At 38.8% G+C, this 27,316-nt stretch overlaps 1 protein-coding gene across 1 annotated transcript; it reads left to right on the plus strand.

The window, feature by feature from the left end:
• The first annotated feature begins 43 nt into the window (after positions 1–43).
• Positions 44–27,224, plus strand: tmtc3 (transmembrane O-mannosyltransferase targeting cadherins 3). Its single transcript, XM_087797767.1, has 14 exons — positions 44–176; positions 541–754; positions 1,897–2,115; positions 4,362–4,461; positions 6,976–7,091; positions 7,533–7,705; positions 10,925–11,177; positions 11,841–11,989; positions 12,139–12,259; positions 12,333–12,444; positions 12,558–12,661; positions 14,923–15,092; positions 17,545–17,771; positions 25,713–27,224. Exons 2-14 carry the CDS (start codon positions 566–568, stop codon positions 26,537–26,539), a joined length of 2,760 nt encoding a protein of 919 aa, XP_087653893.1. The 5' UTR covers positions 44–176; positions 541–565; the 3' UTR covers positions 26,540–27,224.
• The last annotated feature ends 92 nt before the right edge of the window (positions 27,225–27,316 follow it).

A 27,316-nucleotide genomic window follows, 5' to 3' on the forward strand; every position in this document is an offset into this window, starting at 1 on the left:
TATGCTTTAGATTTAACTTGCGCGCTCACCTCTGACCCGGAACTGTTAAGCACAGACGGTGAGGGCTAGCTTCGACAGCTGGAATGTCGCTTCTTTGAACTGTTTCTACTCCCGCTTGTGTCGCCACATTTTTTTACAGTTACATGCCATATCAACGCCCGATCGGTTGAGGACCGGTAGGTGAAGCAACACTTTGGCTCAGTGTTCTTGCAAGATAAAGGTTTTCTAGCGAAAGCTTTAAGACGTAAACGTTAAAAACAAGGCTAATCCTGTGTTGCGGCAGAAGATCTATTATTAAATCCAAAATATCTATTTATGTCTCATAAACATCTGTTTTGTTGACACTTCAACACGTATGCTGGCTCACGTAAACATGTTTAATGTTTTTATTTCAAGCTATTTTACGTATATTTACATTTTAAGTCTGATCAATGTAAAAGTTGCAGTCCTCCTCTGTCGACACATGTGTGTCTTTAACTTGTAACTTGTGTACTATTCAATATTAAATGTGTATAATCTGAGAATTGAATGTATTCGCAGACATCGATGAAGACGCTGGGCAGCCATGGGTGTTGTGTCATGGAAGGAAGTTTTGCTTTTGACTGGAATGGTGGCTGGATGTTACTGGAACAGTCTGTCCTGTGGGTTCGTGTTCGACGATGTCTCGGCCATCCTTGACAACAAAGACCTCAGACCCTCCACCCCGTTGGGAAACCTGTTCCTAAATGACTTCTGGGGAACGCCGATGTCAGAGGTACATGACACGACACGTTATTCAAAAGAAAAATAAAACAAAACATCAGCCAAACTACACTTAAAAGTCGTGTAAGATGTTTATTTTAATGTATTTCAAATCTTTCTCATCTTGTTATGTATTAAAAAATAGGAGCTTTGGAGATTTTCTTCAGGTCAATCTGTGCCGGCGTTATTTTATATATGTATTATTCTTGGTGAAACCTTGTGCAGAATTGGCAACAGCTCCAACGTTCTGAAGTTTAACTTGCATGCAAATGTGTTGACAGACACCTGCTGTTTCTTCTTTACAACACTGTCGGTAGAGGATTCTGATTCTGATATGTATTTTTGGAGGCCAGGGCGACTGTTCACCTTCACAAGGGCTGAATGGACTGGTTTATAAACTAGGATTAAAGGCACAAAAATAATAGAAGGATGAGAAATATCTTTCGTGTCTAGGTTTGAAGAGTGGTAAGAACCAGATAATAAATGAATCTAAGAGCAGTTGTAGTTTTGAAGTTAGCCAGAGATACATTAAAAAGTCCCTGTATTTACGCAGAGAAGGTGGTATGATGAAGTAGACTAGTTTTTCTCTGATAAGTCAGTTTTATTTTGTATTCATCTCTATTATTGATTTCAACAGCACCACACTTTGTATTTGTTTTGTTTGAGACCTTTTTTTAAAATCCATTTTGTGACTATTTATTTTTCCTTAAAATAGTTTAGAAGTAAATTGAAGAAATGTAAAATATATTATATATATATTGTGAAGAAAAATGTGGCTTCTTTCGTTTAGTTAGGAAAATGTCATGACATAATGAAGTTATTTTTTCTCTTATGTCTATTTAGGTTTGTGCTTTTTTTTTTTGTTATTCACTTGACGGCCCCTTACAACAGGCACGGATTAAAGTGTGGTCCCTGAGGAGATTTATCACCCTCCTCTTGCTCTATTGTCCCCTTATAAATATTCACATTTTTATCCACATTGCATTGCAATGCGAATAGGTTGACTGAATTTAAATATATTTTTGATTACCTGTAGATGCATTTCAGGACAATCTGATGGAGTGTCTTTGTTTTTCCTTATCCAAAATATGTGCTTCTTGAGTTTTAATCCTGTGAATTGGTAAATGTATGTAACGACATGTCTATTTGTTACAGGAGAGAAGTCACAAGTCTTACCGGCCCCTGACGGTCCTCACCTTCAGGATCAACTACATATTTAGTGAACTGACTTCTTCATCCTACCATCTACTCAACGTCCTGCTCCACGCTGCTGTGTGCGTGCTCTTCCTGCGGGTCTGCCGGCTATTCCTGGACAAGACATTTAGTCTGGTCGCTGCATTGCTGTTCGCCGTTCACCCCATTCACACTGAAGCTGTGAGTATTCGTGTCCGAGCGTCTGACGTCATAATAATATATCCTTTGAACTAGAGCTGAACGATTTATCGCATTTGAGATATAATCGCGATGTTCAAAAATGGGATTATTACATTGCAGAGGTTGCGATTTTAATGAATGTTCATTTAATTGTCGAGCCGTCAAAATGAGTTGCGAGCGGCGCTGAGAGCAGCAAGCAGAGAGTGACGCTTGAACCCAGTGACGTCTGGAGAAGCTAAAGAGCAGCAGAAGAAACAAACTACAGTGTTTTCAACAACTTAACATCCTGACATCGTTCATTTGAATCCAAACGTGTGTCTGCAGACATGTCTGTGTGTGTGTGTGTGTGTGTGTGTGTGTGTGTGTGTGTGTGTGCTGTTCTCGTCTCTGTCTGCGCGCATTTGTGTGTTTGTGCTCATCAAAGTTATGCAATCACGCAATGCAAATTGTGTAAATGATATTATTGTGTACGACAGGAACTTAAACACAGGAGAAACAAAAATCTTCAGTAAGAAAAAGAAGAATGACTGACTAGTGTTTTCACTTTTTTTTTACTCTGAAGTTTGTATGATTTATTATTGACTCATAAATAAGTTTACGTCACACTTTTAGTTTTTACACTAGTTTTTAGTGTTTGCAGTGAATATGTTTGTTTACAAGTGTCATTAGAGGAACTAAATGTACGTACCTTTTTGAGTATTGTTTTGATTGTTTAAGCGCTTTGTGACCATGGTCTCGAAAAGCGCTATATAAATAAATATTACTTACTTACTTACTTACTAAATAAACCTTTATTTTAAGGTTTGCTCCCTTTGACTTAATCGTAAAAATTACTTCATAACTTTATCTTGAAAATCAAAGAGAAATGCATTGAATGTAAAGTTAATCATTTATTGTATTATATTTAAAAAAAATGCATAAAAAAGAGGACATTGAAAAAAGAATCGCGTAAATAATCGCAATATTTCGAAAAATTATCAAAATTATATTTTTTTCAATAACTGTTCAGCCATACTTTGAACATTTAATCTATTTTTGTGATATGGAAATATTGGTTTGAACAAAATCAGTTATGGTTGTCGATTTATAGCGTCATGAGGTCACTAGCGTAGACGGTACTTGACCAGAGGGGGAGTATAGAACCACAGGCATTGTGCCATTTGCCATGCACACACTTCTTTTCAATTAAAAGTCCCTTCTTGAATGTAAACTATTTGCCTCAAGGATGAGCCTTTTCTCGCTTTCACCAAATCCACATCTATACACTTGAAGATTTATTGTCGGTTTTACTTTTATGAGTCTACAGCTGGCCAAAGATTCCCTTTCCACTCATAATTTGCACTTGTAGACTGTCATGTTTCGTGTCGTTGCACAGATGTAATTTATTGCAACCTCAAGAACAGGGTAATCAAGCATGTTCTGCCTCGGATGATGTTATGTTGTAAATAACGTCTGCTCTTCCGTGACTACAAGCATCTTTTAGCGTCACCTTTCAAATATAAGTGGATCAACCTAATTGTATAGTATCTTTTTTGTGCCATTTACTAACAACATAAATGTTTTACGCTTTTTAGGAAGAAAAAATGAAACCCCCACCCAAAAAAATAAAGACGTAAAAGAGACATAATTATTTCATGAAATTATATAGCATAGAAAATAGCTGAGAAAAAAGTAATAAAATGTGTTTACAATAACATTTACTTAAAGTTTAAAAAAAAAACAACCTCTCAAAAAGGTCAAATGAAAAAGAGTAGCCCTACATAAAAATAAAACCTGCTATAGTGTTGTTATACATTGAAATGCTACAAATAAAAATAAATATGAAATAATATGGGTAGTTGTTTAGCAGAGACACTTCTACACGATCATACTTTGATCTCACGAGGGACACACTTTGTCCAGGTCTGCTTGAGCAGATTTAAGCCTCTTTCTAATTCTTGAGTTCCTTTTTTTCTGGACCCATAGTGACGACTTTCTGATCCAACATCTGGATTTGTTGTAACAAGAATCGATAATAGTTACACCTGTTTAACATCAAATGATAAGGTATTTTGATCATGGGTAGAATATCACAAAATAAAAGGCACTTAAAGAAATATAATGCTGTGAAATGTGCGAAAAAGAAATGATCGCTTCAATTGAACTTGGTATTAACAACCGTTATTGTCTACCATTCAAGTTGTTTTCTTCATAGTTGTTTCTAAAATTCCTCCACAAAGGCTGTACATCTTCTTCTGTGTCTTCAGGTCACAGGTGTTGTGGGCAGAGCTGAACTCCTCTCATCAATCTTCCTCCTCGCTGCTTTCCTAGCATACACTAAATCTACCAGTGCGGATCACTCCATAGGTAAGATCTTTTTCCCTTTTCTCGGAAAAGGCGATAAGCCGAAAATGATTCGATGAATTATGGATGCAATGGTGTCTCAGAGGTCAGGAAATGTCTTGAAAGAAACACTTAAAGGGATGATTTAAACTTTTCTACTCGCCCTCATGTCTGCTAAATGTCCCTTTTTTGAGTTATAGGTCAAAGAATTGTTTAAAAACCAGTCTATTGTTACTAAGCTTGTTACTAAGCTTGTTTGAAGCAGAAGCTAAAAGGCTAACACGCCACACGGACCGGAAGAGTGTCAACTGTTTACACATTAATAAATGTTACTTATTATTAATTATTGTTTGTTATTTAAACTGAGCCTGAGAAACCTGGGTGTTTGTACATGTTTCTTGTTCAACACTGAAGAAAACTGACCAGAAAAATCTCTAAACTTAGGAAAATGTTGTCACAACATGATCTGGAGCTTGTAATCCATGCGTTTGTTTCTTCTCGCATGGACTATTGCAACAGTTTGTTTTCATGTCTAAACCAGAAGGATGTGTCTCGCCTGCAGTTCATACTAAACTCTGCAGCCAGAATTCTGAGCCGCTCTAGTAGAAGAACTCACATTTCTCCTTCAAACTCTTCACTGGCTGCCAGTTTCTTTCAGGATCATTTTAAAATTCTGGTTCTTACTTTCAGATCTATTCATGGTCAGACCTTCCATCAGTGATCTGATCCAGACTTACACCCCAGCTCGGGCTCTGAGGTCTGTGGATCAGAATCTACTGATGGTTCTATGCACATGGTTCAGGACCAGAGGAGAGAAATCCTTCCAGAATGTTGCTCCTAAGCTTTGGAACGATCTTCTTCTCCCTCTGTGTTTGATGAACTACTGACTCTTTCAAGAAACATTTTAAGACGTTTTTATTTGTTCAGGCTCTTCCTTGATTTTCTGGAACTCCTTAGTTGTTCTCAGTGTCATCTTGACTTTTAAAGTATATACTTTAAAAGTTGTATCGATATATCTTTTTATATACGTTCGTGCATAAGCTGCAACACCTTTTCGAAGTAGTCAAGTGCAGTGGAAAAGTCTTGGGTTAGATTTGCTGCATAACTCTCATTTAAAACATAATTATCGCCAGTGATCAAGTGACTATAAACGTGGCAGACATTTCATGCATTCTTAACCATCAAATCTCTTAATTCTCTGTGGTTTTATTGTGATCCGGTTAAAAGAGCCGCTTCAAAAAGTTGCCGTCTTCTTTAATAAGTTACACACACATTGGCTTATTTTGTTTCGCCTGCTATCTAATGAGTAAGCCTGTGGTGAAGTTAATATCCTGCATATACTGTATGTCTTTTTCCTCGCATCTGTCTTCACTTCGATGAATCCCCATCATCGTGAAGACATAAAGAAGTTTCCACGTTCTTATTCAGAGTCTTAACGTGTGGTGCCAGTGCTCATAATTTGACTAAATAATATTGATTATCAAGTTCACAGCCATGACCTTCCGTTGAGATATGAAAGTGGCTAATTAAGCTGTTTTAAACTGAACATTGATGATATTTCAACAGAAGACAATAAGGAATAGATGAATAAAAATGTGGTTCTTTTCCCAACATGTGGAAAGGATTTCACATCATGATCCGAAAAAGGCTCATGGGTCGCATGCAACGATATTCCTAAAATGTGCAATATTATCAGGAGCATTTCATGTTTTTCACAGTAAAAAAACAAAAAAACATAAGTAAGTAATTTAAATTTGTAGAGCGCTTTTCCAGACCAGGGTCACAGAGCTCTTAATCAAAACAATCAAACAAAACAAATCAAAGCAATACTCCGTAAAATAGATGCTTAAAAGTCCATGACAACACCAAGACAAACACAGTCTCGGAGAATCAAGGAAAAGCACAAAATGTCTTAAGATGTTTCTTGAAGGAGTCAGTAGATCATCAAACACAGAGATGGTTCCAAAGCTTAGGAGCAACAGTCTGGAAGGATTTTTCTCCTCTGGACCTGAACCGTGTGCCTGGAACCATCAGTAGATTCTGATCCACAGACCTCAGAGCCCGAGCTGGGGTGTAAGTCTGGATCAGATCACTGATGGAAGGTCTGACCATGAATAGATCTGAAGGTAAGAACCAGAATTTTAAAGTTGATCCTGAAAGAAACTGGCAGCCAGTGAAGAGTTTGAAGGAGAAATGTGAGTTCTTCTACTAGAGCAGCCAGTGAAGAGTTTGAAGGAGAAATGTGAGTTATTCTACTAGAGCGGCTCAGAATTCTGGCTGCAGAGTTTAGTATGAACTGCAGGCGAGACACATCCTTCTGGTTTAGACACGAAAACAAACTGTTGCAATCGTCCAGACGAGAAGACTCAAACGCATATTATATTCAATATTTCTAATCAAATAATGTAATCAGATAAATAAAGCAATAACATCTATTATATCTGTAAAGTCCAGAGATTACAAGAATGTGAGTAAAATATTGTAATCCCCATTTAAAAATATATATATTTATATATATTGTATTGTTGTTTTTTTCAGTCTGGGCCCCCATAGCTCTGACCGTTGTATTGGTTGCTGCTGCAACTCTCTGCAAAGAGCAGGGAATCACTGTCATCGGGATCTGCTGTATCTATGAAGTCTTCGTTGCACAAGGGGTAAGACTTTTCCCCCCTTTCTTTCAACCACATGACTTAATGTATCGCTCCTCCCAGACTTGAAAGGAATGAGGTAAGCAACTTGTCATGTGTAAAACAGACTATGTTATGAATAGAATATGTCACGTGTTTAACAAGTGTTGAGACCAGACTTTAAGTGCACAAATCCCTCTGAAAAACAAATATTTAGTTTTTTCTAGTATGTTCTCTTGCTATTGTTGAGTTTTTATATCTTGGATCGATGCATAATGCCTGTGACCTTTGAGTGACCCTGAGACGTATTTAATTTGCCCTTTTTTTCCCCTGGAAACGAAGTTATAAAACATTGACAAGGATGCACATGTTTGTTTTACACTCTTGATGACTGTTTACTAACCTCATATAAAGTAAGAGTAAGAGACATTACTCTTTATTATTATTCTTTTTTTCCCTCTGTCTCAGTTCACTCTGCCAATATTGTTGGACACGCTGCAGCAAGTGCTGCTGGGAAAAGCTGGCTTTCCTTACGCTGTCCTTCAGATGCTGCTGAAGCTCATTGTTCTCATCATCAGCACGTTACTGCTGGTCATAGTCAGGGTCCAAGTCATCCAGTCGCAGCTTCCTGTTTTCACAAGGTAGGTCATAGTTCAGTCATTCATTCAGTACATTTTGAAACGTGTATTCTTAATGTATGGAGTATATCTTAACGTGAATTTATTTTATGTACATTTGATGTTCAAGTTTAAGGGTTTGTTTGACATAATAAATTAAACCAACTAAACTCTAGGGATGAATATTGGCAATAATATTGCAATGCAATGCATATCACCATACAGGGTCAATAATACAATACATTGTGATGCTGTAGTAACAAGGATATATGTGTAGTATTGTCCAGTACTTTACTCTGGTGTTGTGACATTGTAGTAACAAGGATATATGTGTAGTATTGTCCAGTACTTGACTCTGGTGTTGTGATAGTGTAGTAACAAGGATATATGTGTAGTATTGTCCAGTACTTTACTCTGGTGTTGTGACATTGTAGTAACAAGGATATATGTGTAGTATTGTCCAGTACTTTACTCTGGTGTTGTGACATTGTAGTAACAAGGATATATGTGTAGTATTGTCCAGTACTTGACTCTGGTGTTGTGATAGTGTAGTAACAAGGATATATGTGTAGTATTGTCCAGTACTTGACTCTGGTGTTGTGATAGTGTATTAACAAGTATATATGTGTAGTATTGTTGAGTTTTTGACTCTGGTGTTGTGATAGTGTAGTGTAGTAACAAGTATATATGTGTAGTATTGTCCAGTACTTGACTCTGGTGTTGTGATAGTGTATTAACAAGTATATATGTGTAGTATTGTCCAGTACTTGACTCTGGTGTTGTGATAGTGTAGTAACAAGTATATATGTGTAGTATTGTCCAGTACTCGACTCTGGTGTTGTGATAGTGTAGTAACGAGTATATATGTGTAGTATTGTCCAGTACTTGACTCTGGTGTTGTGATAGTGTATTAACAAGTATATATGTGTAGTATTGTCCAGTACTTGACTCTGGTGTTGTGATACTGTAGTGTAGTAACAAGTATATATGTGTAGTATTGTCCAGTACTTGACTCTGGTGTTGTGATAGTGTATTAACAAGTATATATGTGTAGTATTGTCCAGTACTTGACTCTGGTGTTGTGATAGTGTAGTAACAAGTATATATGTGTAGTATTGTCCAGTACTCGACTCTGGTGTTGTGATAGTGTAGTAACGAGTATATATGTGTAGTATTGTCCAGTACTTGACTCTGGTGTTTTGATAGTTTAGTAACAAGTATATATGTGTAGTATTGTTGAGTACTTGTCTCTGGTGTTGTGATAGTGTAGTAACAAGTATATATGTGTAGTATTGTCCAGTACTTGACTCTGGTGTTGTAGTATTTACAGACCACATGACTCTTAACAAAGTTATAACTGCTTTCATTTGTATTCAAACTAAAATATGTCCAAACATCAGCTTTAAAAGCTGCTGGAGTCGACTGTATCTTCTCGTCCTCAGTCATCGCCAGGATCTCCCGGTTCCTTTAGCTACGGAGGAGATAATGACTTTCGCCATCTAGTGGGCGGAAGTTTATTTGTGACACAAAAATGAACCAATGGCGTGAATATTTGTATTTTAAATGTATGTAAATTTAAAAATAGAACTATCTAATAATATACACACTTTATTAAACCCCTAAAAGGATTCTGATGAATATAATTTATGATTTAAAGCCAAAATAATGAGGAAAAATCTAGAATCTCTTTCAATATCAATACAATATAATAGTATTGTATTTACTACGTGTCACTCTCTTTTTGTTAGAATTCATCTGCTAAAGTTGGTAGGGAAAGAAGTATTGTTAAGGAACCGGTATTGAAGTGAATTATCCGTATCATTTTGGAAAGGTTTAATCGACACAGAGTCCTACAAATAACTCGACCCTTTCATCTCCATTGATGCCGTGTTCAGACGCGACTATACAGAGTCATTCATATAAATTTTCTGTGTACAAGTGTGTTTTAGATCTGATTAGATCTACGTAATGATTGCAATTTCAGCGTTTTATTTATTTTTCTAATCCAACCAGAACATCCAAGTACTGATATGTAGTTGTCTACGATTTTTTCCCCAAAGACTAAAGTTGTGGAGTGTGAACTTTGAAGTGTTTCCTGATAATGAGTCTCTATCCAAGCGGATCCAGATCCAAACGACTGATGTTTTCAATGGTGTCTCTCTTCTGGTGTTCAGGGGGAATTCCACCTTCTGTCCATTAATAAACCTCCTGTTTATATTCACATTCGCAAACAAAAGCTCTTTTTAAGTTGATATACAGTATATTCTTTTTAATGTTCTTCCTTCCTAAATGGTAACACAGTTATATTGATGCTATTGTACAGAACCGCATGTCCCTAAAGAAACCCCAAAAGAACTGTTCAAAGGCAGAATCCTCATGTAACCCCTGTGATCGACTTCTTTTGCTGAAGTGAGAAGTAGTGGTGACGCAGCTTTTGACCTTTTATTTTTGCAAAAGAATGATGTAGGAAATTGCTTGGAAGGTACAGAATCTGGTGGTATTTCTTCTTCCTGCTCTGATCATGGAATTGACCTTCTCGCGTGAGATGACAAACAAAGGCTAAAGATTAAAACACAAGATGGTCAATAAAAGCTCTGATAATGTTGTATTGTCTGGTGTTGTAATGTGTATTTGCTACTTTGGATTGTTGCCAAATGTGTTTGTTCATCTTGTCTCAGTATAATGATGAAGTGTTAATTAAAATATAAATGAAAAAACTACATCTGATAACGACAGGGATGATTTTTTTTGTGTGACTTACTTATTGTAACTCACACTTGTCGGTGGGAGCTTATCGTGTGTTATGATTGGTTAAGACACTTGTATTACAACTATTTTGAGAGTTGTACTATCCATTGTATTTAATTATTTTGTTCTGTACTGCCACCACCAAAGAATATATTTACATAACACAATTCCAAGGATAGTTGTTTTAATTTTTTAATTTGTATATTGGTCAGTGTTTGTGACGGAGGTTTGATCCGATGACGCAGCAGCTCACGGCCTACTGCCACCAATTATTTTTTAGTTTAAGTGGGTGTGAATGTGTATGTATTGAGTTGACTTTCCGTGTAAGTGACGAAAATACGTAATTTATGAAATCGATAAACTTAACCCGGAGAGGTGGTGAAATTCTGATGAAGCTTCATGAAGCAGTGTCATGTTTTTTACAGATCAGCAGGTGGCGCTCTCTCGTGAAACGAGTCCATCACACTCACTCGTGTTTTCTATTATTCCCTGCAGATTTGACAACCCTGCTGCCGTCAGCCCCTCGCCGGCCAGACAGCTGACGTTCAACTTTCTACTCCCGGTGAACGCATGGCTTCTGCTGAACCCCTCAGAACTGTGCTGCGACTGGACCATGGGCACCATCCCTCTGGTGGAGTCGCCCCTCGACCACCGGAACGTCGCCACCGTCTTCTTTTATCTTTTCCTAGGGCTGTTGGCGTATCACAGCCTCCTCAACAGGCACATGTCTGCCAAGACGGTCCTAATGGTGAGTAAATATCTACTTCATAATCCAGGTAAACACAAATGGTTACACATTCTGTACATGTGATTTTTATTGTTTTCATAGTATTTTGTATACAATGATTCCCATTTAGAAACATAGGATTCTTTTTTTTTAATTAGAGTTCCAATAGAATCAATAGGTTAGGTAAGGTAAGTAAGTAAGTAATTTTTATTTGTATAGCGCTTTTCCAGACCAGGGTCACAAAGCGCTTAAACAATCAAAACAATATTCAATAAAGGTAGAACTTTATTGATCCTCAGGAGGTCTCCTTCGGGAAATTGTTTTTTCCAATTAGCCACAGAAAATACAGCAATTTTTCATAAATAAAAATAAAATAAGAACAAGAACATAGAGAAATAAAGAGAAGGAACAAGATGATACAATCTAAGTCTAAAGATAAAGAACATAGATCAAAGAAAAATAACAAAGGCAAAGGATACAAAGACTAACCTAGAACAGAACATCAAGATCCTTTTACTCCACTCCTGCCCCGAACTCCGAATTTTACAACTTAATAGCTCGAGGAATTAATGAGTCCTTGAGTCTATTTGTTTTGCACCTGGGAAGGAGCATTTGTGCACTCATTCTATATATATATATATATATATATATAATATGATCAATAATATCAACTTTCTCTTTCAGGCACTGTCGTTAATCGTCCTGCCCTTTATTCCTGCGTCCAACCTTTTTTTCCCGGTTGGTTTCGTTGTGGCCGAGAGGGTCCTTTATGTTCCGAGTATGGGCTTCTGTGTTTTGGTTGCTCATGGATTTAAGATCATTTCTCGTAAAGGGTAAGTACTTCAGAAGTTTACGCGTCGATAATATCACTCTTTTCTTCTGCACAATTTATTTTTAGAAGATCATTGAGTCATATGGTCTGATCTTCTATACTCTTGTTTTATAATGGTATTGATTGGTGATGACGTTTTCTCGTGTGCAGTTACCTGCGGAAGGTTTCGTGGCTGATGATCGGGGTGCTGCTCACCACTCACTCGGTGAAAACGTTCAACAGGAACTGGGATTGGGAGTCCGAGTACACTTTGTTCACCTCTGCACTCAAGGTAAGGTGATGGGTTTCGCGTTTCCAAGTCTGGTGACGCGTCGATGATTGATCGCCGCCGTCTATCGCTGCAGGTGAACAAGAACAACGCCAAGTTGTGGAATAACGTCGGGCACGCTCTGGAGAACCAGAACAACTATGCAAAAGCTCTGCGGTATTTTCTTCAGGCCACTTATGTACAACCAGGTATGCAAAGACATTTTTTTCACAAAATATATATTTTTTAAACGTGTTAAAACGAGTCAGAGGTCATGTAGGTCATGGTCATGCGTGAGAATACTAATGCTGCGTTTGAACAGATGACATCGGCGCACACATGAATGTCGGCCGAACATACAAGAATCTGAACAAGTCCAAAGAAGCAGAAGAAGCCTACCTGGTCGCAAAATCTCTCATGCCGCAGGTAATCTCCATCATGTACACTGTTTGCTTACGTTTTCAACACTTCTGACAAGCCTGTACGAAGTCCTTTTGTAGGAAATATGGAAAATGTAAATGTTATTTTTGCTGGCCACAAAGTTGGTGATCGGTCTGAGAAAAAGACCCAAAGAACCAAAGACCATTAAAAAGGCGTCCGATACTTTGATCTATGACATAAATCCAACAAGTTGCTACACCTTCTGGTCGAGACAGGGCAGCGAGTCGATGTCAGAGTGGCCTAGATGCCCTATTAGTAGGAACTTGGAACCTATTAACAAGACTTCTGGCTCAAAACTTCGTCCTGCCATCTTCATAAGACCGGAGAGTTTTTCTGTCTTTTGGTTTAAAATTGTGTCCCAAAAAAGTTTGCAGCAAGTTCATTTTCTGAAGGACTTCAACGTGGTGTTTGATCGCTGTAGGTCACAGCACAGCAGGATGCGTTCAAGAACCCAAAACCGTCCAAGAACATATTTCTCTGCATTTGTTACACCTTCAGGGCTCATTCAAAGTTTTTGCAATTTTTACGATTGACTGACATTGATTTCGGCCACTAATTTCTCTTTACTTATTTACTTTACCGATTGGTTCTTTTCCATAAATACATTTCTGCACAGCACAACTAATGTTCTCAACCCCATTAATAAGGCAAACCATCCCAAAACTAACCCTATAAAGAAGCATCTGTTAAGTAAAATACATTTCAGGTGACTGTGTCATCAAAAGAATGTCAAAAATCAGTCATCAGAGAGAAAGGGTGTATATGTGTAGTATTGTCGATTACTTGACTCTGGTGTTGTGATAGTGTAGTAACAAGTATATATGTGTAGTATTGTCGATTACTTGACTCTGGTGTTGTGATAGTGTAGTAACAAGTGTATATATGTGTAGTATTGTCCAGTACTTGACTCTGGTGTTGTGATACTGTAGTAACAAGTGTATATATGTGTAGTATTGTCGATTACTTGACTCTGGTGTTGTGATAGTGTAGTAACAAGTATATACCTGCATGTGTAGTATTGTCCAGTACTTGACTCTGGTGTTGTGATACTACTTTGAAGAAACTAGAATATAAGAACAGTTCAGTTTTTTCACCCTTTTATTATGAAGTACATAATACTGGATCTGTTCATTCATATTGTTGATGCATTCAGTGAGAATATGATGTAAATAATCATGAAAAAGCATTGAATGAGAAGCTGTGGCCAAAGTTTTATTTAAGAAAAAAAGTTGGCGTTCTTTGGTATCATTAGCTCCGTTGTTCTTTGTTGTTTGGTTTTTCACTTCAAGACACAGTGCTTCAAGCTTTGTTTAAATGCAGCTGGCACAGACTTTCATAAGCTCCTACTTACACATCTGGAAATGCTCGGTATATACCCACAGAGCCCTGGTGTCAAAAAGAAAATAAATAGTGATTAGTTGGTTCACTGCATATATATATGTTTTTTTTATTTTACAAGCGTTCTATGTTGGAAAAAAAACAAGTCGTATGTATTTTTAATAGCCTGGATATCGATGATAATTTCTTTCATCCCAAAGCCAAAGACCTCGCTGTGTTCCGGCCGTCGGAATTCCGTCTGGGAATTCTTGAATTTATTCAAAACATTCATCGGAACATTTCATGCTCCATTTAAAAACAAATGTTTCAGAGTTCATTTGTTTTGAATCCGCTCCATAGATAACCACCAAAATAATTTAAATCTCTCACGTCTTGTTGCATGAACTGCAGAACGTGTCCCGTTCAGCTCTGATGGCTGCTGGTCAGAACTCGTTGTTTATAAACTGCGTGGCACTGTGCCTGCACACGCAAGGTCAAATGCATTTTCTAGAACGATCGCATGCTCACTTATAGTAAGAAAAGCATGATTGTCACGATCAATTATATCATAAATGCTGTGAAAGTCTTGCTGTTTATTTTAGCGGTACGACTTCTCAATCAATCTGTAATTCATTTTAGTCTCAGGAAAGTGCTCAGCACTCACAGCCGTTCGGCTTTTACCGATATTGTTACATTTTTGACCCAAATCATTGCTTTCCTCCCTCACTCTTAGGTCTGGCAACTGCATACATGTGGTTTTGTTTGATGGACTTGTGTGGTTGGTTGTTTTTTTTTGTAAAACAGTAAAAAAAACTTTGAAAGAAATGAAACGTGAAAATGTAATCTCCTTGTTTTCTTTGCATTGTTCTGCAGTAATCTGTTGAAACATGGAGAATTAACTGTGTGCTTTGATTCCCCGAAATCACCAGATAATTCCCGGAAAGAAGTATGCAACACGTGTGGCCCCGAACCATCTGAACGTTTACATAAACCTGGCCAACCTGATCCGCGCAAACGATTCCCGCTTGGAGGAGGCGGACCAGCTCTACCGACAGGCCATCAGCATGAGGCCCGACTTTAAACAAGCCTACATCAGCAGGCAAGATTGACCTTTTGTCACGTCCTAACCAGAATCATCTTTCTCTAAGGTGACTTGCAACAGTTTGTACCCGTTCATCAGTCACACACTGACGGGTCAAGGCATTTATATCTTTTCTGTTTTGATGATTATTGCTGTCGGAAAGTTATTTTATTTCCAGCATGTGACTAGAGACTCTTGATTGGTGAAAATTAGTAAAACACAAACTTTCTTTTCAGAAACACAACTTTCTATATGACAAATGCTTAAACACAAACTCACACATTTGTCTCTTAAAGCTAGACACAAGACACACGCACACACACACACATAACTTTACACTTTGCAGCGAAATGTGGACAAAGCTGAAACTTTGGTTATTGCTGATGATAACATTCCAGGGTTGAGTCAGTACTTGGGTGATTTAGGTCAGTCTGTCAAACTGAGCCTGAGAAACCTGGGTGTTGTATTTGACAAAGACATGTTTCTAGTTCAACCCTGAAGAAAACTGACCACAAACTGCTTCAACTGAAAAAAATCTCTAAACTTAGGAACATGATGTCACAACATGATCTGGAGCTTATAATCCATGTGTTTGTGTCGTTTACACTATTGTAACAGTTTATTTTGTGTCTAAACAAGAAGGATGTGTCTCGCCGTTCATACAAAACTCTGCAGCCAGAATTCTGAGCCGCTCTAGTAGAAGAACTCACATTTGTCCAAACCTTAAATCTCTTCACTGGCTGGTCCTGAAAGAAATAGGCAATTTTTAAATTCTGCTTTTTACTTTACAAAACTATTCATGGTCAGACCTTCCATCAGTGATCTGATCCAGACTTACACCCCAGCTCGGGCTCTGAGGTCTGTGGATCAGAATCTACTGATGGTTCCTGAACTTCCGGACCAGAGGAGAGAAATCCTTCCGTGTTCTAGAAAGATCTTTAGAAATAACCTTCTAACTTTCTTACTTGCATACAGAACACCATCGTCAGCATATAATCAAATATACATAGACTGGATGGTAACAACCAGAAGTTTGTGTATTTCAATCCATCTGAACGTCGGTCCGTGAATATAATCTTGACATTAAACCGCATCGTGGTACGAAAAGGTTGCGGACCCCCTGCTTTGAATAATCCACACACAAATGTATTTGGTCTTGTTTTGTTTACAACTTGAGTCCCAGGCAATTCACTGATTGTTTTTAACAGTCAGTAAATTTGACTATTCAGTAAATCCTTTTAATTTTTCCCTTTGGACATTTATATCTTGTCTTTTTTAAGATGTTTTCCTCTTCTTTTTTCTAATCGACAACCAAATTTTATATTTGTATCGTGATTTTTCTCGTTGTTAACGTGGATTTCATTGATGTAAATAACAAATAAGATGCACTACAGTTATTTCGTTGACTTAGCAATAGCTGAGCCGACCTTCTCTCTGCTGTTTTTGTACTGGAGGGGGCGCTCCCCTGCAGTGTGTGAATCACAGGACCTGTACATGGAGACGGAAGTGTGAGTGACGAGGAGGTCGAGCTGTTATTCTTGAGTCATGCTCGACTGCTGTCGAGAAAATAAACATGTAATGCCTCGCATCGGTCGAAATCACAGCGTAGCTGTCAAAATCACAGCGAGGGGGGGGGGATCCATGTTGAAACATAAAATGTAAACTTGGTAATCGCCTCCCGTTATTGGAGCCTCGATGTACACACTAAAAAAATATGAGTGCACAGCGGACACTTTTCAATTGTAATCTGAATCAACCTATGCCATACGTCTGAGCTCAGGGAGGATTAAGGGTGACGGGAGGGCAGCCAAGCAGCGTCTCAGCAGGGGGTGAGAGTTTGCGTTTTGTGGTCTGAACGTGTACAATCGAAGCAGAAGAGTTTACCTTACTTACTTTCTGAGCCGTGATTTGAATGTTTAAACGCTTTGTGACCCTGGTCTGGAAAAGCGTTTATAAATATAAATGACTTACTTACTTAGCTTTGTTTAAAGCAGGTATGAGGAAAGGCATCGAGGAGGAACTTCAGTTACTTCGTAGCTTTACATGTGTTTTGAATAAAGTCTCAAAAATGATGTTAACAGTTGGTGAGTCTCTGATTCATCGTTGGTTTAATTAAAATTTTTTAAAAAAGCCGTCGTGTGAAAGTAAAGATTAGTTTCTCGTCCCAATCTGGATCATATTAGCCATAACAGGAATAAAAGTTTATTATATTAGTTCAAAGCTTTTACGATGGTAACTCAAGGTTTTTTATTGATGTATTATTCATCGTGGATCCTTTTGAAGTCTTTTTAATTCAGCGGATCTTGTTGCCACCTACACACTAATGCACACACACACACACCACTCCACAGCACTTTTCTCGCTTTTTATTTCCTGCCGAAGGATTTCCTGTTGACGGTTTATGTCGTTAATGTGCTGGATTTTCTCCCGGGATTCGTCTCCTGACTTTTCCTTCTCTGGTTTCTTCCAGAGGCGAGCTTCTGTTGAAAATGAACAAGCTGAGCGACGCCCGCGACGCCTACCTCCGGGCCCTGGAGCTGGACCGGACCAACGCCGACCTGTGGTACAACCTCGCCATAGTCAACATCGAGATGAAGTCGCCCTCGGAGGCCTTGAAGAACTTCAACCACGCCCTGGAGATCAACCCTCGCCATAAGCTGGCGCTTTTTAACTCGGCTCTTCTCATGCAGGAGTCAGGTGAGCCATTTGGTGTCAAGTCTGGAGTAGATTACAAACGTAACTGCGTAAAAAAATATCGATATATCGCAATATTTTTATTCCCCAATACTGTATCGATAATCGATGGCATTATTTTTAACATTGAAATATAATTTTATTTTAATGTGAATAGTTATTTTATGGTTTATATTTCAATAGTGCATGTACAAAAGACAATCATTCAAAGTTTAATTTTACAATTAACACTCAAATATACACAGCGCTTATTCATTTGTGTGCTGCAGTTAAACCTCTGGCCACTAGTTGGCAACATTCCTCATTTCCTTCGTGCCAAAGTAACAACAAAACCGGTGAAATGGCAGCAATGAGTGAAAAAAGGAAAAGATACATCAGAGCTGTGTCTCAAATCACATACTTCTCTTAGTATACTAGAAGTTAGTATGCATCAGGATAGTGTACGTACTAACTAGTAACTAATCCTCCACAGATAGTATGTCTCAAATCACATACTTCTCTTAGTATACTAGAAGTTAGTATCATCAGGATAGTGTACGTACTAACTAGTAACTAATCCTCCACAGATAGTATGTCTCAAATCAAACTCTGCTGCTACACACTAACAGGAAATGACGCGACAGCTTCTTCTTCTGGTTTCAACCAGCTGTAGGAACACAAGCGACACCTGCTGGCAGCACGTTTTGGAAGAAGAAACAAAGAAAAAATATAAAAAACGAAATATTTGCGAGATAATTACGCCGGTATCAGCAGCGAAGACGTGTCTTCCTTCTACTGCTGCTGAAAATACACCTAAGTTTATATATATATATATATATATATATATATATATATATATATGACGTAACTTCTGTTTACAACGTCACTAAGATGGAGTCGTTTAGTGTAGAAAGTGTACATCGATCCATACTCAGTTTTGTGTGTGTTTTAGTGACAATTTAGTGTGTATGGAGCACTACATTTCGCATACTAAGAATTAAGACGCACTTATGCACTAAAAATACTAACTTTGAGTACGCTAGTATGTGATTTGAGACACAGCACAGGCTCCAGCAGCTTTTATGTTTGGACTTATTCTAGCTTTAAAACAAAGTTTAAAGTTAAAAGATTAAAACACTGACAGATGCAGGGTATTACATGTTGCTCCAGGTTGTTTGAGATGATAAAACACTTCATTGTTAATATAATTTAACATTATTTGTGATGCGTATCGTATCGCCAGATTGTCTCCAAGGTGTCAACATCAGAAGTTATTTGTTGGTTTCCATTTTCTTTTCATTTTACAATCTACGTCACGGGCAGAACAAAATACATATTCACCGAACAAACGCACAAGTCTTTTCCTTCTTAGAGGCTTAATTTATCATAATAATAATAAAAACCAAACAAATTCCTTTCCTTCAACATCAGTTTTACTCTCACTGTTGACATCCATCATCTCAATCCGTTATCTCCAACCCTGACATCTATATGGGTCACTATATCAACCGACCGACAGACGAGGGTTTAGCGCTTAAGACTTGGAGGGTGGTCGATAACAGGGCAACATTAAAAGTAGATTTAGTGTTTTCGTAACTCGATTACAGAAAATTAAGCGTTGAATTGAGGCCGAACAACATAATTCTATGTTGTATTTTCCCAAAGAGCTCATGTTCAAATGATAAATGCAACTCGAGTACATTACAGACGTGTTGATAGTTTATCCTCGGACAGGATTTGATTGAACGTCTGCTCCGCTCGTCCTGCTGTTTGATGTTGTTTAACAAAATAGAAAACGATAAAAAGGCGTCTCACCAAAGGGATGTAAGGTCTTGTCAATAGGAACTCTTGCTGTAAGAAGAATGAGAAGAATTTAAAAAATATCATCTTGTGTTTTCCATCAAGCAGAGAAAGGAACGTATTAAGAATTCACTTGGTGGGAAAAATACGATCCTATGGAATCGTGAGTCACTGTAGCTACAGTTGGCCTCGGCTCCGAGGGTTTTAAGGTCATGGCCCGCTTCACATCATTCTTCCACCATCCGCTATAGTTTTCCTTCTGACTTGGGGTGTTAGAAAATATAAATATTGCGATTATATCACAAATATTCTTTTCACAATACCGTTTCGATTTACAAAACCACTTTAATGATTGCATTAAACAGAGCCTGATCACAGCTGGAGGAGTGAAGCCATTATCATGTAATAATGATCCCGTAACCCCTAGTTCGCCTAGATTTCAGACAAACTTAATAAGGTAACAAGTTCAAAACATGATCAAGATGAGTGACTTACTAGTCCTCCGAGTCAGGAGAGTTTCACGTTAGTTGCCTTTCAAAGTAAACTTGAGTTATTGTAATTTGGCTTTTAAATTGTATTTTGTTTCTCCATTTCCTTTGGTTTACAGTTCAAGAAAGTGTTCATTTAAACTCCAGGCCGCTAGATGGCAGCAGTCATTACACCCTATAAAGTTTAAAGGAACAATGAAATCCGTCAAGATTCAGGCAGTGACTGAGGACGAGAGGATACATTGACTCCAGAAGCTTTTAAAGCTGATGTTTGGACATATTTTGGTGTGAAAACAAATGAAAGCAGTTACGACTTCGTCAAGAGTCTTGTGGTCTATAAATACTACAACACCAGAGTCAAGTACTGGACAATACTACACATATATACTTGTTACTACACTATCACAACACCAGAGTCAAGTACTGGACAATACTACACATATATACTTGTTACTACAGGATCACAACACCAGAGTCAAGTACTGGACAATACTACACGTATATACTTGTTACTACATTATCACAACACCAGAGTCAAGTACTGGACAATACTACACATATATACTTGTTACTACACTATCACAACACCAGAGTCAAGTACTCGACAATACTACACATATATACTTGTTACTACATTATCACAACACAGAGTCAAGTACTCAACAATACTACACATATATACTTGTTACTACATTATCACAACACCAGAGTCAAGTACTGGACAATACTACACATATATACTTGTTACTACACTATCACAACACCAGAGTCAAGTACTGGACAATACTACACATATATACTTGTTACTACACTATCACAACACCAGAGTCAAGTACTCGACAATACTACACATATATACTTGTTACTACACTGTCACAACACCAGAGTCAAGTACTGGACAATACTACACATATATACTTGTTACTACACTGTCACAACACCAGAGTCAAGTACTGGACAATACTACACATATATACTTGTTACTACACTGTCACAACACCAGAGTCAAGTACTGGACAATACTACACATATATCATTGTTTCTACAGTATCACCATATAAGTATCAACATATTGTTTCCAATGCATTACTCTAGTTGCAACCCTGTTTTCTCTCTATTTAAGCTATTAAATGGGTTTTTCCTTTTATTTAAATATAATTTTCTTGGACAATTTTGTACATGAACACAGTTTAAATGTACTTTATTTCCTGTCAGGCCTGGTGTTTTTCCTGTGACAACCTTCCCTCCTGATCCATCGACCTCTATTTAACTTCAATAAGTTCTGCAATCGATCGTTGCGATTGATAAGGTCGTGTCGAGGCCTTGATTCACGTCGATCCACTTGCTTCAAAAGTGATCCAGGTTTTTGTCCGTGTGAACTGTAGACGTTTGACGAACTTTCATACGTTCCAGGTGTTACTTTAGGGCACGAAGATTGAATAATTCCATTATAGTTATTTCCCCCCGAATTCAATTACTCTCATTTCCCCCTGTTTCAATTTTAAACAAACTGTTATTCATGTTTAACTTCATTATGTAAAGTGGAACCATTCGATGGTTTCCTCATCGTAAAGTGGGTCGAATGGATTTAAAACACCTTGCGTTTAATCCGCGGATGATTCCGCGATGACTATATTAACGACCATATTGAAATAATCAGTTTCCACATCATGTTTAAAAGCGAAGTGATGTCTTGGCGGAGTTTTTCTCCACGTTGATGATGGATTGTTGGTGACCAGGACCGATGGATAAAAGGCTTCAGGTGTCAAAGTTGAGACCAAGTGCGTGTTCGGACGGTAGATTCCTGGAAGTTCACTCCATCAAGCTTTAGTGCTCCCGTGACTGAAGAAAAGAACTTCTAATCCATTACATTCACACCTGGACTTGTTTGGATTCTTGTGTTTACCTTCAGGAAAACATGTTTCTTCTAATATTTGCCATCAAATTCCAGCCTCGTCCCACGTTCGCCGTGAAGTCGATCTTTTATTCCCTTTTGGTTTACAGTAGTTGAAAGAACATTCGCGAGCTTGTGATTCTCCGACGGGATCAATGGAGTATGACGTTATTATTTGAATGTTTCCCTTAATCACTCGGTTTTAGAGCTGAACGTTGTTCACACAAAAGTAACAAGTACTTCATTACTTCTCAGTCAAAACCTTGGCACCGTTGTGTCGTCCGCTTTCCTTCAAACCGTTTTAGCATAAACACTCTTAAGCGCTACATCTTTTGTTGACGCTAATCTCCGGGCTGACGAGTGAGTTGACGAGTGAGTTGACGAGCAGGTTCACAAGGAGGTTCACAAGGAGGTGAACGAGGAGGTGAACGAGGAGGTGAACGAGGAGGTTCACGAGGAGGTTCACGAGGAGGTGAACGAGGAGGAGGTGAACGAGGAGGTTCACAAGGAGGTTCACAAGGAGGTTCACGAGGAGGAGGTTCACGAGGAGGTGAACGAGGAGGTGAACGAGGAGGTGAACGAGGAGGTGAACGAGGAGGTGAACGAGGAGGAGGTGAACGAGGAGGAGGTTCACGAGGAGGTTCACGAGGAGGTTCACGAGGAGGTTCACGAGGAGGTTCACGAGGAGGTTCACGAGGAGGTTCACGAGGAGGTTCACGAGGAGGTTCACGAGGAGGTTCACGAGGAGGTTCACGAGGAGGTTCACAAGGAGGTTCACGAGGAGGTGACAGCGACTCGCTGCAGGAGGACGATCACAGTGTTGGAGAGTAATTGATGCTCACTTGAAGTAATTAAGATGTTGTAACACGTTTAATGAGTCATTTCCCCATAGAAGTGGATGGTTAACAGAACTATGTACAAGAAAATCTCAGTGGTTGAATTAAAACTTCATTAAAAACTATATATTTTACCTGCTGCTGAAGAAAAAAAAATAAAAAAAATAAAATTCCATTCCTTGTCTAACGTGTGTAGACTAGATCTGAATCGATTAGCCGATATTTTATTTTTGTGTCGCAATTAAACTAACAAAGCTAAAGAAACTATGAAATCCTGCGGTATTCCAGAGATGACTGAGGACAAGAGGATACAGTGAGTCCAGCAGCTTTTAAAGCTGATTTGGACATATTTTGGTTTGAAAACAAATGAAAGTAGTTACGACTTCGTCAAGAGTCATGTGGTCTGTAAATACTACAACACCAGAGTCAAGTACTGGACAATACTACACATATATACTTGTTACTACACTATCACAACACCAGAGTCAAGTACTCGACAATACTACACATATATACTTGTTACTACACTATCACAACACCAGAGTCAAGTACTGGACAATACTACACATATATACTTGTTACTACACTATCAAAACACCAGAGTCAAGTACTGGACAATACTACACATATATACTTGTTACTACACTATCAAAACACCAGAGTCAAGTACTGGACAATACTACACGTATATACTTGTTACTACACTATCACAACACCAGAGTCAAGTACTGGACAATACTACACATATATACTTGTTACTACACTATCAAAACACCAGAGTCAAGTACTCGACAATACTACACATATATACTTGTTACTACACTATCACAACACCAGAGTCAAGTACTGGACAATACTACACATATATACTTGTTACTACACTATCAAAACACCAGAGTCAAGTACTGGACAATACTACACATATATACTTGTTACTACACTATCAAAACACCAGAGTCAAGTACTGGACAATACTACACGTATATACTTGTTACTACACTATCAAAACACCAGAGTCAAGTACTGGACAATACTACACATATATACTTGTTACTACACTATCAAAACACCAGAGTCAAGTACTGGACAATACTACACATATATACTTGTTACTACACTATCACAACACCAGAGTCAAGTACTGGACAATACTACACATATATACTTGTTACTACACTATCACAACACCAGAGTCAAGTACTGGACAATACTACACATATATACTTGTTACTACACTATCACAACACCAGAGTCAAGTACTGGACAATACTACACATATATACTTGTTACTACACTATCACAACACCAGAGTCAAGTACTGGACAATACTACACATATATACTTGTTACTACATTATCACAACACCAGAGTCAAGTACTGGACAATACTACACATATATACTTGTTACTACACTATCACAACACCAGAGTCAAGTACTCGACAATACTACACATATATACTTGTTACTACATTATCACAACACCAGAGTCAAGTACTCAACAATACTACACGTATATACTTGTTACACTATCACAACACCAGAGTCAAGTACTGGACAATACTACACATATATACTTGTTACTACACTATCAAAACACCAGAGTCAAGTACTCGACAATACTACACATATATACTTGTTACTACACTATCACAACACCAGAGTCAAGTACTGGACAATACTACACATATATACTTGTTACTACACTATCAAAACACCAGAGTCAAGTACTGGACAATACTACACATATATACTTGTTACTACACTATCAAAACACCAGAGTCAAGTACTGGACAATACTACACGTATATACTTGTTACTACACTATCAAAACACCAGAGTCAAGTACTGGACAATACTACACATATATACTTGTTACTTCACTATCAAAACACCAGAGTCAAGTACTGGACAATACTACACATATATACTTGTTACTACACTATCAAAACACCAGAGTCAAGTACTGGACAATACTACACATATATACTTGTTACTACACTATCACAACACCAGAGTCAAGTACTGGACAATACTACACATATATACTTGTTACTACACTATCACAACACCAGAGTCAAGTACTGGACAATACTACACATATATACTTGTTACTACACTATCACAACACCAGAGTCAAGTACTGGACAATACTACACATATATACTTGTTACTACACTATCACAACACCAGAGTCAAGTACTGGACAATACTACACATATATACTTGTTACTACACTATCACAACACCAGAGTCAAGTACTGGACAATACTACACATATATCCTTGTTACTACAGTATCAAAACACCAGAGTCAAGTACTCAACAATACTACACATATATCCTTGTTACTACAGTATCAAAACACCAGAGTCAAGTACTGGACAATACTACACATATATACTTGTTACTACACTATCACAACACCAGAGTCAAGTACTGGACAATACTACACATATATACTTGTTACTACACTATCACAACACCAGAGTCAAGTACTGGACAATACTACACATATATACTTGTTACTACACTATCACAACACCAGAGTCAAGTACTGGACAATACTACACATATATACTTGTTACTACACTATCACAACACCAGAGTCAAGTACTGGACAATACTACACATATATACTTGTTACTACACTATCACAACACCAGAGTCAAGTACTGGACAATACTACACATATATCCTTGTTACTACAGTATCAAAACACCAGAGTCAAGTACTCAACAATACTACACATATATCCTTGTTACTACAGTATCAAAACACCAGAGTCAAGTACTGGACAATACTACACATATATCCTTGTTACTACAGTATTCCAATTTGTTGTAGAGCTCAGTATGTTGTTCATTCAAAGTAATATACTATAAAGCAGTGACATCAAGTGTCTCAGAAGAGAAGGTTCTAAGAATGTGTCATTTTGGTGTTCCTCCAGGTGAGCCAAAGTTCTGGCCCGAGGCCAACCGCCGCTTCCTGATCTACGTGGAGGAAGAGCCGGACGACGCCAACGGCTACTTCAACCTGGGCATGCTGGCCATGGACGCCAGCGAGAACGCCGCCGCCGAGCGCTGGATGCGCAAGGCCATCGGCCTGCAGTCGGGCTTCCGCAGCGCCCTCTTCAACCTGGCGCTGCTCTACTCGCAGTCCCGGCGCGAGACGGACGCGCTGCCGGTGCTGGACGAGCTGCTGCGCTTCCACCCGGAGCACATCAAGGGCCTGATCCTCAAGGGCGACATCCTCATGAACCACAAGAAGGACACGCGCGGCGCCAAGGCCTGCTTCGAGGACATCCTGCGCATGGACCCGACCAACGTGCAGGGCAAGCACAACCTGTGCGTGGTCTACTTCGAGGAGCGCGACCTGCCGCAGGCCGAGCGCTGCCTGGAGGAGACGCTCGCCCTGGCGCCCAACGAGGAGTACGTGCGGCGCCACCTCGGCATCGTCCGCGGCAAGATGGCGGCCATGAGCGCCGCCGCCGCCGCCGCCGCTCGACCCGACGCCCCGGAGGAAGCGCCGAGGAGGGCGGAGGAAGTGGCGAGAAAGGAAGGGAGCGAGAGCGAAGCGAAGGGTGGCGGCGGAGAAGAAGAGAAGAATGTAAGGAAATCCTCTTCCTCGTCAGAAGGCCCGGAAGGTTCCGACCAACCCACGGGTCGGACCGAGCCACGGACTAAAGCCCCGAAGGAGATTAAAGAGATAGAAGACAAGAGGGAAGCCGCCCTGAAAAGACTGGAGGAGATCGAGCGAATCCTCAGCGGCGATTGACCGTCACTTGCTTTTTTTAGACTCTTCTTTTAAGAGACACCCTTCATTTCTTTTATTTAAACGCTCTGTGTTTCAACAATAACGGCGTGAAGGGAAGAGTCTGGACGTCACATCCCCGGGTGCAGGTCGGCATCAGATGTATTTTCACGATGTATTCTTGTTCATCACTGGAGTCCCGCTCTTGTCGTCCTCCATGATTGTATCCGTAACAAAGGCAGGAAGTGACACGAGGCGCCGCTTCCTCGAAGACGCCCCAAAGAAATTCCCACGCAAATGGAAATTGGGAAGCTTTTTAAGAAATGATCGAGTCCATCCTCACGTTTGTTTGAGGGTTTGAGACTATTTTTAAAGCCGCAACATAAAAAGGGAGGAGCTTAAAATAACCTTCATGTCACATGACCATCGGGATGGAAGGATAACTTCACTGATTCTACGGCTGAGAACGATGTGTGGCTTCGGTACGAAAAGATCTTCTCATTTAAACCCCGACGAACATAACGAGTACATAATCATAACCACACGTGTATCCACTGTTATTTATATTTTTAACGCACTGTTGTGTTTGCCACTTGTTTATTCTTGTTTGACGACACATACTGTTTTTTAAAATTCTTTATCATATGCAGTCGATTGTTGTCGGGAACGGTTGAAGATTCCTACAATAAAGTTGATTTGAATCTGAAAACCTGTTTTTTTATTATTTTTTTTCTCAGTGTAGACTTTCAAATCAGAATGTTGCTGTTTATTCCTGGAAATTAAACAGTTTTTTAGGAGTAA

Source organism: Callionymus lyra, chromosome 8 (assembly GCF_982586985.1).
Source record: "Callionymus lyra chromosome 8, fCalLyr1.hap1.1, whole genome shotgun sequence".
Classification (NCBI taxonomy): Eukaryota; Metazoa; Chordata; class Actinopteri; order Syngnathiformes; family Callionymidae; genus Callionymus; species Callionymus lyra.